General features: G+C 40.9%; 1 protein-coding gene and 1 long non-coding RNA gene across 3 annotated transcripts; one reads left to right on the forward strand and one right to left on the reverse strand.

Annotated features, from left to right (window-relative positions):
* Positions 1-858: 858 nt before the first annotated feature.
* Positions 859-5,182, forward strand: LOC108887056 (hyaluronan and proteoglycan link protein 1). The gene is made up of 3 exons (XM_018682226.2): positions 859-1,452; positions 3,417-3,779; positions 4,063-5,182. The coding sequence occupies exons 1-3, from the start codon at positions 1,383-1,385 to the stop codon at positions 4,239-4,241; spliced, it is 612 nt and encodes a 203-aa protein (XP_018537742.1). The 5' UTR covers positions 859-1,382; the 3' UTR covers positions 4,242-5,182.
* Positions 5,183-11,946: 6,764 nt separating this feature from the next.
* On the reverse strand, positions 11,947-14,713 carry LOC108887057 (uncharacterized). 2 transcript variants are annotated; one of them, XR_001961535.2, is made up of 3 exons: positions 14,700-14,713; positions 13,034-13,114; positions 11,947-12,379 (listed from the first exon to the last, which is right to left on the reverse strand). It is a non-coding gene; the product is annotated as an uncharacterized LOC108887057 (long non-coding RNA). The 2 variants fall into 2 exon arrangements; XR_007809497.1 differs by lacking the exon at positions 14,700-14,713 and adding an exon at positions 13,276-14,179.
* Between the last annotated feature and the right edge of the window lie 1,111 nt (positions 14,714-15,824).

Here is a 15,824-nt window from a genome sequence, read left to right on the forward strand (position 1 = left end):
GTTCAGCCTCAGTGACTGAGTGAAAGCATCTTAGTGGTTTTATATGACCAGCAGAGGGAGCTGTTTACTTGTGAATAGTGTCAATGCTGCACAGCAGTGAGCAGATCATCAGTTACTCTGCCACAGTTTGTTGCATGTATCCTCCCTACAGCTCAGTAAGGTCACATGATCATCATCAAACTGAATCAGCACTGCAGGAGCCTGGTTTTCTGGTCTGGTATTGACAGTACGGTAAAAGATTGTGCTCAGCAGCGCCACCACTGCTCCAGCTACTGCACTGACCAACACTAACGAGCACATCCAGGATGTCTGCTGCTCCAACAGGCCAGAGGTGGTCTCCACAGGGTCCTGGTTCTAGACCACAATGTAAAGTTACTTCAGTAAAAGTACAGAAGTATTATCAGCGTATTTATCAGCATATGTTATAAAGGAATCAAAAAAAAAGTCCCCCTCATGAAACCTGGCCCCATTCAGTTCTGTTATATACTACAGGCCACTAATTACACATTAATGTTAAACAGTGTTTAAGGTTTTTACTGGTGGAGGTGGAGCTGGGGGATTTTATTTACTGATGAGCAGTTTAATCTATAAAAATACATCACAGTGTATAAAATGTTCTGATCTGAAAAGTAACAAAAGCTGAGCAGAAGGAAAATATAGAAAACTTAAAATACTCAAAGTACATGGACTTAAAATCTGGAGTAGAGTAAATGTTGTCAGTTACATTTTACTTCAGTCAACCATTGGTTAAATGGTCACGTGATTTACAAGACGTGCTCCCGCGAAGGCGCATGCGCAGCCTCTGCAGGTTGGCGCTGTTTACCTTTTGAGTGTTGCACTGTGAAGAAGTTTTATCTTTACACAGTCCTTTCTTTATTAAATACAGGACATGTACAGTCCACACACCCTCTGTGGGTTAAAAAGAAGATTCATTCAGGTATAATATAAGTGGACTTGTTTTGCTGCTTTAACCCACAGTAAATATAGTTTTAATTAAACACATCCTTCATAATGTAGCTCAGACTCTAGTGTTATCACGCTAACGCTGTTAACAGATCAGACTTTTTCCTCCGCACACTCAGTTTGTTAAACGGTTCATTTAGGTTTCAGCCTGGACCTGGTTCCTGAGGATCCGCCTTCAGACCCCTCCCTGTCTCAGACAGACTGAGAACACAGATCTGTTCTCACTCACTCAGCTTCCGATATTTCTGCCTCGCGCAGGCTGCGCAGTTTCATCCAGCTATGTAATCTATCAACTTTAAGGTTTATAGATTATAGATTTATAGATTATCGATAAGGCTCTTCAGTGAACACCGCTCGGTAGATACCGGTCTTTGGATATTATTTTGACATCTGGATCATCGGGACCAGTTGGACTGATCATGTCTGTTTCAACATCTGCGTCACTGTGGACTCTGCTGTCTCTCTGGGTCCTGGTCTCTGCCTCTGAAGGTGAGCTCTGCTTATAGAGACGGACACGAAGGGTTGAATGATGTATTAACGTGTTAATGCAATAAGGAGATATTTCATGTTTGTATTTGACACGTTCAGGGAGAGTTGGTTAATTTTTATCCATGAACTGTCTCCAGACGATTTTATTTTAAAATACATTTCACTTAAGAGACAAACCCGAGAGGAATGAATCCATATCACCCACTCCTCATGTAAACTCAGCCTACAACATACTGTGAATGTAAACTGAAACAAGTGTTTGGCAGCTCAGTAACTCTACACTGACCAATTATAACCTGCGTCACATCGTTTCCTGCTGTAGAGTGTCAGGAGGAAAAACCCCTCCCAGCTTTCACCACAGCAACAGACTGATGCTAATAACTGTTTTCCTGATACAGATCAACAGGTACATTATCATCCACATCTGAACTAAGGAACAGAAACTACAGTCAGTGTGTTACTGTCAGTGACGAGGATCTGAGTCTCACTCAGTCATTTGTCTTTTGGAAACTGACACAGTGAAACAGATGATGGTCACACATTTAAGATGGAAACTCCAACCTGTAGCTGCTGGTTAAAGAGTTAATGCTGAAAATACAGAGAAAGGTTTGGTCACTTCTACAGAACAAGGCTGATCTGTTGAGACGGGTGACAGAGTGTCTCAGATCAGAGATTCATGAAGGCCATACACTGTAGGTCCTGATCAACACACAGTTTCCTCCACTGCTCAAAAGATGATTTCACTGCCTGACCTGCTGTTAATAAGAAACACCTAAATCCATCATTCATACAGTCCACTGAGAATTAGACAAGAAGCAGTAACAGAGCAGCTGAGACAAATTACCAAAACTGCAGGCAACATTTATAAAGAGGTAAAGAAACAGAAGTGTCAAGTCCTGTGGATGTGGATGTATTGTTAACATTACTTTCAGTCAGATATCTTTGGTGTTGCTTTCAAAAGAAATAATGTTTTTCCATGATGAATGAACCTCCCTCTACATGTTCATTATAGAAATATCACATTACAGTGACAGGACAGTCTCCTCTCAAACCAAACCCAGACAATGAACAGTTTCAGTGAAAAAGTCAAAGTCAGCGTTACTGTCAGTTCTGCCATATGTACGCACATACAGAGGATTGAAATTGTGTTACTCTAAGACCCACGATGCAGCAAGGAAAAATACTCAAAAGTAGTTCACAAATAGCAAAAAATATATATAAATATTATTAATAATAATAGTATTGAAAATAAATACAAAAAAATACTACAACACAACAATAGGTCCATAAATACAAAGACACAGCAGGTTAAGGGAGGGGGAGGGAGTTGAGCTTCCTGACAGCCTGGTGGATGAAGCTGTCCTTGAGTCTGCTGGTCCTGGCCCGGAGACTCCGTAGTCTCCTCTCTGAATTCAGCTGTGTGACAGGTGCACCTGCTATACAGAGGGCTTTGTGGGTGAGGCGGATGTTGTAGATGTCCTGAAGGGAGGGGAGAGAGGTACTGATGATCTCTCTCACTATGCACTGGAGGGCGAGTGAGTGAATCCAGGTGTCTAAGAACACAGCTCCAACAACATGGCCTTTGTCCAGGGATGTGTTTTTATTGTTTCTAATAGGTAGCAGTTAGCTGTCTCTGTGGAGTACTTTCAACAATCTTCTCCAGAACTTTAGAGACAATAACAAAGGACAAGTTCAAAGACTAAATGTAAACCAGGGGCCCACAGTAACAGTGAGGTATGGTGTCCTACAAGGTACCTATATAAGGGGGCCTTCCATACATATATAGTGAAAAATTCTCTGATAAAAGACAGGAGCATGGCAGCAAAACAGATAAAGGCTGAGAAAACCTGATCAGAGACCAGGGTTCCTCTCTGACAGTCCCTCTCTCTGATTGGCTGATGGTGAAGTGAGGAGTTACACTTTGACCTTTAACTTCTGACCTGTGTTTTCTCTCTCTTCTTCAGTTCAGAACATCACAGCTGATCCTGGACAGACTGTCACTCTGCCATGTCGAGCTCCCAGAGACACCAAGATCATAGTTGTAGAGTGGACCAGACCTGATCTGAAGACAGAAAAATATGTCTTTTTGCAGCGGGGCAGTCAGCCTGTTACAGACAAACAGCATCCATCTTTTCAGGACAGGGTGGATCTGGTGGACAGACAGATGAAGGACGGTAACGTGTCTTTGATTCTGAAGAATGTGACGAGAGAGGACACAGGAAGATACAAGTGTCGAGTCGTCCAGAGAGAAACAAACCGCAGGAAGAGATCTTTCCTGAACACTGAGCCCATCATCAGCATCATTGACCTGGATGTTCGTTCCTCAGGTGAGTCAGTGGAGTTGAGTGTGTTTGTGTGTTTGTGTGTTTGTGTTTGGAGCAGCAGCTTCCTGGTTGTTGGTGTGAGAGTGAAGGCTGATCACAGATCAGATGTTGGTGTTTTCTAAAGATGTTGTTGATGAGACTTTGTAGAAAACAGCTGGTATGAGTGATGTGATCAAAGTGCAGTAGATAATGTCTGACAGGAGTTTGAAGAGGAAATGGATTCTGTTCTGTTCTTCAGTCATCACCTACCTGACACTGATACCTCACACCTGCTTCTACTCTGCAGCTCACACAGGTGGAGACAGCAGAGGACATGTTGGACTGGCTGCTGGTCTCTCAGTTGTTGCTGTGGTTGCTCTTGTTGTTGTTGCTTTGGGGATCTTCATGTCTAAAAGACACATGAAGAAGAATCCTCCTCCTCCTGCTGCTGCTGCTGATGAAGAAGCAGGTGAACAGATGTTATGAAATATAATCAGTAAATGTAAAATAACCGACATGTATAAACCTGTGACAGCAGCAGACAAACCACTGTCTGAGACAAAATATCAGTAGAAGTGAAGACGTCTCTCAGCTCAGCTCCAACATCCACATGTAACTGGACCCGAAACAAACTGAAGAAAGAATCCAGTAAAGAAACAGTGACAAAGAAATGTGTCACAAACTGGCTGTTACAAAGAGTTCAGTCACAGGAGAAAGTTGGGAAATCAGTGTTCTAAATCAAAGTCTGGTCCTCCACACTGGACCAGTCATGTGATCTTAATCTGCCACCTTATCGTGGTGGAGGGGATTGTGACCTCAGGGGATTCTGTCCATATTAATGTATCAGTGTGTAACAGTGGGTTGTTGCTTCAGTCACTCATCACTGTGGAACTATGCTTCATGTTATCAGCTGCTGAAATGTTTTCTATCTTCACGTCTGGAGCTGCTTCAGCTGCACGATGCATTCTATACATTTATACTGATCTACTATTAAGCTCCAAACTGATCTGAACTCAGTTAATGTCTGCAGAGAAAACACTGAGTTCATGAAGAGGAAGTGAAGAAGTAAAAAGATGAAAAAAGTAGAAATTAATGAACTGAACAGAATTAAAATGTCAGCATACTTATTGACCATTTTAAATTATTAAAATGAGCTTTATTATCATTGTAAATAGTACAGGTAGAAAAAGATGCTGAAGTCATCATTGGCACTGATGCTGTTGTAGTGGATTATAGTACAGGTTTCCATATTAGAATCTCTGCTGTAAAGATTTGTTTTTAGTTATTTCTTTATTTTTGATATATATTATATATTTTTTTAATTCAGTCTTTGGCTCTGCACATCAATGACTCAGCGCTCATCTCTGAGCTCTGATGAATTATGTGTGATAAAATAATGAAATAATAAATTTTGCATTCTGAAAGAGTTTCTGTTTTATTAACTGGTTTATTAACAGTTTGTTTTCTGTAGCAGTGAATCTAAAACGCATTCACCCTGCAGAGACTGATCCTGTTGATACATGTCTGATCTCACCTGAATCCTGCTGAACCAGTTCCAGAGAGACCACAACACACCTGAGCTGAGAACCAAACAACAGCAGCTGCAGAGTGAGGGAGGTGGTTAGAGTCCAACAGTCTCTATCAGGTCACAGTTCAGTCTGTAAACCAGCAGCTCATAAACCAGACCTCACTTCATCTGTTGACTTCAGACCATCGTCCTGATCAGAGATCAGATTTAATGATTAACCTGAAAGAGACATGATCTCTTCTGTCTCTGTCTCTGTCATAGAGGACCACAGAGTACAGTGTCTGTGGTTTGAAACTCTGTCTCTGCTCCCCCTCCCCCACAATCACCATCATCAGAGAGAATCAGGAAGTGTTTGAACGGAGCAGAGCTGCTCCTCTTTAACACTCTGTTTAACACTCAGTGTGTTTCTGTCAATCAAACATGTTCACATTGATCTGATTGATCAGACTGAGCTGAACTGAGCCCAACATCTCTACATATTTGAAACATGAGCAGTACCTGCTGTGTTGATGAACAGTTAATGACTGTGACTGTGGCTTTGTCTCTGTGGGCGGGTCATGTGACTCACATGGAAAGTACCGAGTGTCAGATTTTCCCCAGAGACAGAGACTGATCTCTACAGATTAAAACTTTCCTTCATGACCAACTGTCTAAAAATAAAATGGATGGTGATGATGGTGAGAAGGAGATGATTAAAATATCATCATTTTCATGAGATGCTTAAAACCTAAAACAGACTTTGAGACAAACAACAACACCACCTCTGACAACATGTCTGACTTCCTGAAGCTCTGTGGTTTATTTCACACTCTAACACTCAGCACTGATGTTTCCTGTTTCAGCTGCAGGAACATGAAGTCTGTTAATGTTCACAGTCAAACAGCAGCACAGAAACACTCAGCTCAGGACATCTCAGAATCTATAACCTCGTCTTTTCATGTTGGAACATGACGACTTCTGAAGAATAACTCTGGTGTTTCTGAGCCTGGGCCTCGTCTCTCACGTTTTTGGATGTAAATGATTGACAGGGACGTGAACCTCACCAAACCTTTACCCTGACACTTATTGATTAGTCTAACGATTGGTTATTGACTTGTTGAATGTGGTTTTGAAGAGTTGATGTGTTTCATGTGTCCACCTCGTACAGGTCTTATCAGGGGTCTGAACAAACCTCGTGGGCGTTCAGGTCGGAGGACTTGATGAGTCTGACAGGTGGGTTTGTGGCGTCTGTGACCTTTTTTCTCCTGGTTAGTGTTGTCCCCTGATGGAAACTTCACACCCTCACTGAATTATTTAGAACATAAACTTGTTACTTGTTCCAGGAACCTGCTGACTGCTTTATTTTCATGGTGTCTTTTATTTCAGTCTTGTTTAATGTTAAAACATGCCAGTGTTTTGGATGATTACCTTTTGTCTTATGACCAGTGTTTTTGAAAATATCACAGCTCAGGGAAGTTTTAGAACTAATCACATGAACGTTCATGTGTCTAAAACCCAGACCTTTTCTGGTGTCCTGAGGGTAATCCCAGAATCTCCAAAGCCTGTTGTGTCTGTCACTGTTATTCCATCAACCAGGACTTAAGTCTCAGGGGAATATAACTATAAACTATTTAAACACAGAGTGCATCATCAACTGGACCTGATAAGGTTATCTGAAGGCAGCACATTGTTTGTCTTCCTGTAAGTCGACTCATTACTGAGAACAGGAAGCAGAAGTATGTGGTTCCTGCTGCAGAGAAAACATGTGAACTAAACAGAGACAAACTAACCAGAGTAAGAACCCTGAACAGACTGATCACTCACTGTGACTCAGTTTATAACTTCATGAGTTAAAGCTGGAGACTCTGCAGGTTTTATCAGAGAATCATTTCAGTCTGTGAGCAGCTGACCGCAGAATAAAACCTGCCTCCTCTTAATGAGCATGTTCATGCTCTGAGACCTGATAATGTTAATCTGTGTGGCTGATCTGTGCAGAGTCAGTTTGAATATCTGCTGTGTCTCCGCCCTCAGTAACCCTGAGAGAGTTGTTTATCACCATCTCTCTGTCGGCACCATTTTGTTCCCTGCTTGTTGCCTCAGGATGCTGGCTGTATGCCAAGATACACAGAGCGAAGAAACGAAACTTTACTGTGATGATTAAATTCCCTGGAATGATTCACAGAAAACAAAGTGAACTGATGAAGTTCAGGGGAAATTTCTGTAGATGTTACAGTGTAGTTTAAATGTGAATGTAAAACAGTGAGTGCAGAGAGAGAAAACTCTGACATGTCTGACTTCCTGAAGCTCTGTGGTTTATTTCAGACTCTAACACTCAGCACTGATGTTTCCTGTTTCAGCTGCACTAACATGAAGTCTGCACAATCTATAACCTTAGCTTTGTGTTGTACTGAACAATACATAGACTGTAGAAAAAAGACTACATCAACCAGGACTGAAGTGTTAGGGAATATAACTTTAGACTATTTAAACACAGAGTGTATCATGAGCTGGACTGATGTTAGCAGCTGATGATAGAAATGACCTTGTAAGGTTAACTGAAGGCAGACTGTGTCTCTTCCTGTAAGCAGACTCATTACTGAGAGTTGAAGCAGAAGTAGGCGGTCCCTGTTACAACAAGCAGCGGAGGAAACACATGAACTGAACTGAGACAAAAAGCAGCTCAAACATTTTCAAACTAACCAGAGTAAGAACCCTGAGCAGACTGATCACTCACTGTGACTTCATGAGTTAAAGCTGGAGACTCTGCAGGTTTTATCAGAGAATCATTTCAGTCTGTGAGCAGCTGACCGCAGAATAAAACCTGCCTCCTCTTAATGAGTGTGTTCGTGCTCTGAGACCTGATAATGAGACGGTTTTGAATTCCAGATGTGGAGTTAAAGTCTTTTATCTACTGATCTCGGAGCTGCAGAGTCTGTGTGAATACTGTGTGTCCGTCCTCAGAAACCCTGAGACAGTTGTTTAGTTTTGTCTCTGTGTTGGTGCCATTTTGTTTCCTGGTGCCGCCTCAGGACGCTGACTGTGTGCCAAGATACGCAGTAAGAAAATGGCTTCACTGTGGGCTGATTTAATTCCCTGGACTAAATACAGAAAACGAAACCAAGCAAAACTGAGGCAGGGGACTCAGGTTCTTTCTCTAGATGTTCCAGTGTAGTTTAGCTGTGAATGTAAAACAGTGAGTACAGAGAGTGAAAAGCAGGAAGTGAAGGTTTGACATGAACCAACAGAGCGAGAGCAGCAGCCTCCATCTTTACTGAGCAGTCAAAGCACACAGAGACAGTTCAGGAGGAAAGCTTTCATCACTTATTCCCTCACATCACTGATTGATCACCTCTGATCACTAATCACTCAAACTCTGGGACTTTAACTCTCTCTGCCTCGTCTCAGGGAAAATGATTTCATCTGTTCCTTCAAATTAAAAGCATCCAGTCTGATCTGGATCCTGGACTCAGACTCAGGTCTACACAGGTAAAAGGTCAGATCTGTTCATGGACAAACCAAACTGAATCATGTCAGTGTGTCAGACAGGTCAGATGTGTGAGCAGCTGACAGCAGAATAAAACCTGCCTCCTCCTTTAAAACACTGTGCTCTGAAACTCACTGATGATCAGACTGTTTTGAATTTCAAATGTGGAGGCAAAGTGTTTTACCTGCTGTAACTCAGAGCTGATAGAAAGTTGGTGTGAATTTATTTGTTTACTCCTGTTGCCTCAGGACTGTGCCAAGGTACACTGAACAATTGCAGGTAATAAAACAGGTTTGATCAGTAACTGCCCTTTATTGATTTAAACGAAACGAAAGTAAAATGGATCAGAGACTTTCTTTCAAAGCATTTGATTGAAGCAGAAGCTGAAAACAGCGGCTCAGCTTTTTGTTCATTAACTATAAAAACTGTATTGTGTGTGTTATGAGTGTGTTTGAATTTCTGTGTGTCTTTTGCAAACCTGCACCAACATGTACAAACACACACCCAGTGTTTCGCAGCCAAATTAATGTTTGAGGCTCTGGGATGTTTGAATATGAAGCAAGATTGTTTGCATTATTCAAACAACACGTTGGATCAGGTCTGATCTCTGAGGTCACATCAGTGCTGTTGATGTGCAGGGCTTTTTAAAGCTGAGCTGTTGTTCTGTGTCTTCTGCTCTAACTCACAGTGTTGGTCTCTCTCTGCAGGGAGTCTTTGTCTTCTCTTCTGACTGATGACTGTTCTGTAAAACTCATGTTTGTATGGTTCTCCTCCTCTCCTCTTAAAGCTCAGATCACAGGTCAAAGGTCAGATCACAGGTTAAAGATCTGACTGACCATCGTCTGTTGATGCACAAACGTTAAATGTTGTGCTGCCACCTGCTGGTTGTTTGTGAGAATATAAAATGCACTGACTGAGTATCTCCTCTCTCCTGCAGTTTTATGCTCTGTTCTCTCCTCCTGCTGCTCTGCAGGTATTTCTGCCTCTGGACCTGTAGAGTCTGAACTGCCCCTTTAAATAAGACAAAGTCCAAGGAGTTCACTTTAACACAGGAACACAGAGTCTGAGAAGGAGCAGAAGCCTGAAGGGCTGGGTTCAGACCCAGGTCTCTCTGTAGGCAGCATTAATGAGCTGAATTAGATCCAGGAAGCCAGAGAATACACAGCTGGACCATCTGTAAGGGTTTCAGTGTCTGTGGAGGTAGGACCACCAGGGGGCACTGCAGTGGAGGTCAGAGATGACCATGGCCTGTAAGTGTTGGGTGGAGTACAGAGACAGGTAAGGTCTGATTTTTCTTTTGTTGTATAGTGCGAAGCAACATGACCAGGAGACAGAGGCGACACGGTCAGAGAAGGAGAACTGGTCATCAAACAGATTTCTAATGACCTTGGTTGGTGAAGAGGCCGTGTTGATGTCTTTAGACATCTGTAAGCAATGACAACTACCTGAGAGTCACAGCTGACTGTACTGATGAAGAGTCCATCTACAGTCATGTTCATTAACCTGATTAAATGATGTGAGGAATCAGTTCATGGAACCACGTTGCCATCTAGTGGCCATGTCTAAATGTCACCCACAATTAGAAATTAAGCTTTTTTACTATTAATTGAATCAAATAATTTTTAATCTTGTTTTGTACTAATAATGCTCAAAACAGTTTATTCTTTTGTCTGATTAATTACTTATTTTGATGATTTGTGATTGATCAATGTTTATATTCATTCATTGTTTCAAAATAAAGTGTCTGAGGATACTTTTATAATGTCTTTTTAATATTCTCCCTGAATATTTTTGATGATTTGTGTGTCATTAAGTCAACTCCAGTTTTCCAGATAAACTTATTTCATCATCAACCAGCATAAAACCACAGAGGTTGCTATCAGAGAATGTCTGAGCATCAGAGGGCCAAAGGACAGTCCCAGACATCCCAGCAGATTAAAAGAATAAAGAATAATCAATTCCCTTTACGCAAATAGCCTACGTTAGTTGCTCATTTTCACAGAAACATTCTGAAAATGAGGTTCAAGTCAATATTTGTTATAGTAGCACATTTATTTCTGAATCAAAATTAACAAAGCAGTGATACATGCCTGAAATAAACTCTATGAATGGTTTGTAAAAGGCTGCAGGTGCAGTGAGTGTGTAACAGCTGTGACTGTGCTGCTGTGGAGGACAAAGATCTGGATCCACTCCCTTTACCTGAATGAGACAGGATGAATTTTGTTTGGAGAAATTCAGATATTTTCACTCACCCTGTTGAGCAGGTTGGCCATGAAGCAGGAGGTTCCCACAATGGTAATTTATCCTGGTTAAATGTGAGTCAAACCTGCTGATACAGGAGAGCCAGATATAAGCTGCTCCTGAGTGCATTTACTTTTGTAACCACTTGGGGGCAGCAGTCACACTGACCCAAATATGATCAGGTCCAGCAGCCATGCTAGGTCCAGGGTACATGATCATTCATGTAGAGTGGTGTTTGTGTCCACCTGATGAATCTAAGCCCAGTATTCGTCCTCTTTTAGTTCTGTTTTTGGTCTCTAATAGCTCCTGAGAGAAATCTCTCTCACCAGCTGCTCTCTGACTGTGTCTGATGTTTGCTGCTGAGCAGGTAGAGAACAGTGTCTGACTGCTGCAGCCGAAAGTGACACTATGAGAGTAGGGAGAGTGAAGTTTTACGCAGACGACACTCTGCTCTATTTGTCTGTGAAAGGTGACAATATCAGTAATTTAAGCAACTTAAATGGCTGCTTAAAAGCCATGAGGTGCTCATCATTAATTCTATATATTAAGCCTATCAGACCAACAAATGATGCTAAATTGGTACCCATTAAGGCATTTATCAGAGCAATAATTTTCCATGAGGACCCTCAACTTCTGGATCACAAAACTCATATTTTATCAACATTCAGGAAAAAACAGGTACCTGACTAAGTATCAGTAGATAATTAATACCAAGTGAAGAAAACTCGATGGGGACAGAAACAAAACTCTTCACACACACACACACTCTGAGCAGAGTGTCTGACCACTGAATAGCATCCCTGTTGTTTATAGTCTGCAGTTGTGGTTTGTGTATGTTTGTCTTTTGTAATCTTCGCTCAAGAGAGGCGTGCATCGGTTAGCCACAACCAAAATGCAACTTGTCAAATTTTCCATCTCACAGCTTCATGAAACCCACAGAACCACACAACAACAACAACTAATGAGACTAAAGTTTATTGATCCTGCAGAGAAACCAGATCACTGCTGCAGGAACAAGAGCAGGCTCCAAAAACACAAAGATTAGAAATAACAGTAAAGTTCATGACTTCATTAACCACTAAACTAATGGCAGCTATCATCAGATTCTGGTAAACAGGAACATAGAAATGAGAATAGTAACATGTTGGAGCTGATCACTGATCTGAAACACTGAGAACTATGTGGACTTGTTGTTTGTCTCTGTAGCTGCATGAGGTTAATTTAGTGAGAACAAGACACACAACATATAAAATGAGTGTAGTTTGGTGTGAGAGGCTGTGGTGAGCAGTTACAGTCAGCAGTCAGCAGGAGGACGTCAGTGGGTGGACCGGTGTGAAGGAGTGAAGGTCTACCTCAGTGAAGAGTAGACCACCTCTGGTTCTGGTGGACATGCTAAATAAAAACACACAGTTCAAATAATTAGAGACACAGTAACTCAATAATAACCCTGTCTCTAAGAAACATATCCTACTGAAGAACAACAGCAAAGAAGAACAAAAGGCTTACAGGATGGCGAGGGAGCAGGAACAAAGTCCAACAAACAGGCAGAAAGTCCAAACACATGTCAAACAGGCAGAGACAGGGACCAAACACAAGAAGCTCACAGGAACAGGAACTAATGAGACACAGGTGACACAGAAAACTGGAGGGGGAAAAAAAATCACAAAGGTAGGAAGTAAAACAGCAACAGACAGCAAAGGTAAATCTTTTCAAAATAAAACAGGAAGTAACTACACAGAGTCAAGGATGGAGGTGGCACAGAGGGGCAGACAGTAAGAGCTTCTGTTTATACTGAATCAGACAAGTTTAGATGAGATCATAAACATTTCAGGAAAACTTTCCTAATATTTCTATCTGCTAATTCAGTTTTTGTGCTTTTCAACACATTTAACTTCCTTTCTTTTGGAGAGTGACGTCAGAAGATCAATATTTATCTCTTTATATATGAGTAAGAAATGGGTCAGGATGTGGTTAGCTTAGCTTAGCTTAGCATAAAGACATGAAGCGTGGCTCTGCCCAAAGGTCAAACTCAAAGAGCAGTTTTACCTCTGGTCCTGTTGGCTTTTTGTCCATAACCGACGTTTTCTGGTCTTTTCACTGCTGAGTAGACTGCAGCTGGATCACTCTCTGGAAGAGAAAATACAAGTTACATCACTGCAGCTACTACAACTGATACCAGTACATTTACTTCTAGTACTGTGGTAAATTATTCCACCACAGAGATCAAGTAAGGACTTTTGTAAATGTCAGCTGTTTTTTTTCTTCTTAACACCTCTGCTGTGAATGACCTGAGACCAAACATAAGTGAAGGGTGTTCATCAGAAACAGGAAGCTGGACGACCACAGAGCTGCTCATTTCTTTTAAAACAGGCTGAAGCATTTCACCACAAGGTAGAAAAACAGACAAACACACAGTCGCACTATGTACACGATAACATCAGACACGGTGGAGCAGGTCATCATCAGAGACCACACCAGCGTCACTGGATAAACAGGACAAAGTTTCTGCTGTTGTTTTACCAGAAAAGTTTTTTTTATAAAAACACTGAAAAATGATCAGTTTCGTCAAAGATCAGTCTGAGATACAGAAAACAGAGACTGAGGATCTGCTGCTGAGTCTGTCTCATCTTTTAAATCCTGCTACAAATATTATTTTTATGTACAAGTCAGATACAAATGGCCCTCTTGTTTATGCATATTGAAATGTAACAATAAATTAATAAATAAAACATTTTATATTAACAAATCAATAGATCAGGGTTCTAGTTTATAAAATATAGTCTGTCAGCTGCCATGAACAATGATGCCTACAACCAGTGGTTCCTAACCTTTTTGACTTGTGACGTCTTCCAAACTCTAAAGTTCCACTCTAAACTTCTCACACAGTTTTATTTAACCTCAAAGATGTAAAATTATCCAGAATATTACAGTAATCAAATTTAAGATTGGTTAAAAGTTTGAAAAATTCAAACAGATGAATCAGAAGTTTGTTCTTCTTCTCTCTCCCATTGACTATCTGTAGACCCACAGGGATCTCATTTCCCTGTGGAGGGGACAAAACTATCTGACCATTAATAATGTAATTAAAACCAGCTCCACCTGCTGCTACAACAGCTACATGTTGCTAAAGCACTGATGACTTGGGATCAATGAGTTGACAGTGTCAGAGAGAATCAGTCACAGGAGACAGTTACTGCACAAAGAATTAAAAAATTTTGAATGAGTTGTATTTTTATATTGGTGCTATGCTACTATATAGAGTACAAAATCTACAATACTGGAAAAAAACACAATTACAAATGCATCTGCTCCTTCAGCACCACAGACAGCTCCATGGATTGATCAGCACAGTTTTGATTACTGATGTTTCAGAGATGTGGTCGGGGCCATAGATTATAACTGACACAAACATGTTCAACAAACATCATCTGCTGCTGGGGTGGAGTGGGGGTGGTGGCAGGAGTTCCCATCAGCCTCTGTGCTTTGTGTTTACTGCTAATCAGCTAATGTTAGCTAGCTAAACACTAATCTAAGAAGGTGAACATGGAATAAATATATAGTTGCTAAACACCAGCCTGTTAGCATTGTCAGAGTGGAGCATGTTAGCATGTTGGTGTTAGCATTTAGCTCAGAGCACAGCCTCACAGTCTCATGGCTGTAGACTCTTGTTCTAGTGTTGGACCATGATGGAGACAAAGAAGAGCAGCTGTACCTCTCGTCTTTCTCCGTCTTTGACTTTTTGTCTTTGATGACTATTTGTCCATAAGTGACGTCTTCTGTTCTCACTGCTGAGTAGACTGCAGCTGGATCACTCTCTGGAAGAGACAATACAAGGTACATTACTGCAGCTACTACAACTCATACCAGTACTGTTAGTATAGTTACTGCTACTAGTACAGCAGTAACCACTTTACCAGTAGTATTCAGATTATTTGTGCTCCAACCACAATCAATAATAATAAAACTTACTTTCTTATACAAATAGGACATAATGGAACATTCATAACCTGCTGCTGCAGACAGTTTTTTTTTTTTTTTTAACAATGTGCTGTTGAATACAGAATTAGATACAGAAATCTGTGAAGTAATAAATTATTTTGACTTTCTTTCTTTCTTTCTTTCTTTCTTCCTGAAACATGTGCAGGGTCACATTCAACCGTAGTGTTGTTGTCAAAAACAGGAAACTGGACGACCACAGAGACGTTAGCTTCTGTTAACAGACTCACTGCAGGTACACTGTAAAAAAAAACACAGCCCAACACACCAACACTGTCTTCAGTAAGGCAGACTACACTACAGTCTGAAACCTGAAGATTAAATTTGACTGAACTGCTCTTAAAATGTAGATGTAAATTCAGAGGTGCATGATAATGTACAGTGTGTAGAATTTGAAAATAAATAGAAATGTAAATGTAATTTCAGGGTAACAACCAATAACATCACAGGAGTAAAGAAAACTAAGCAACATTTTTGTATTTGTGATCCTCACTGACATAATCCATCCCCTAGTCTCAAACATTCATGTCACAGTGTCCTCATAACCCATGATGTCCTCATATACCACAATGTTCTCATATGCCACAATATCCTCCTACCTGTCCTTATAACCCATTATATTCTTAGAGTGAAAAACTGGCATCACTTTATGAAAGTATCCTCACTGACCAAAATCTAATTCTCCCTCTGTCACAAAAACCAACTTTAATGTTTTGAGGAGTGTGGCCAGACAAGCTGTCCCCACAAAAAATGTCCTCACTTCGCAAAATGTCCTCACTTTCTTATAATGCCTCCAGTTTCTAAAACTGTGCTCACCTTCTGAAAATGATCTTTAAATTTT

Source organism: Lates calcarifer, unplaced genomic scaffold, assembly GCF_001640805.2.
Source record: "Lates calcarifer isolate ASB-BC8 unplaced genomic scaffold, TLL_Latcal_v3 _unitig_1196_quiver_1126, whole genome shotgun sequence".
NCBI classification, from domain to species: Eukaryota; Metazoa; Chordata; class Actinopteri; family Centropomidae; genus Lates; species Lates calcarifer.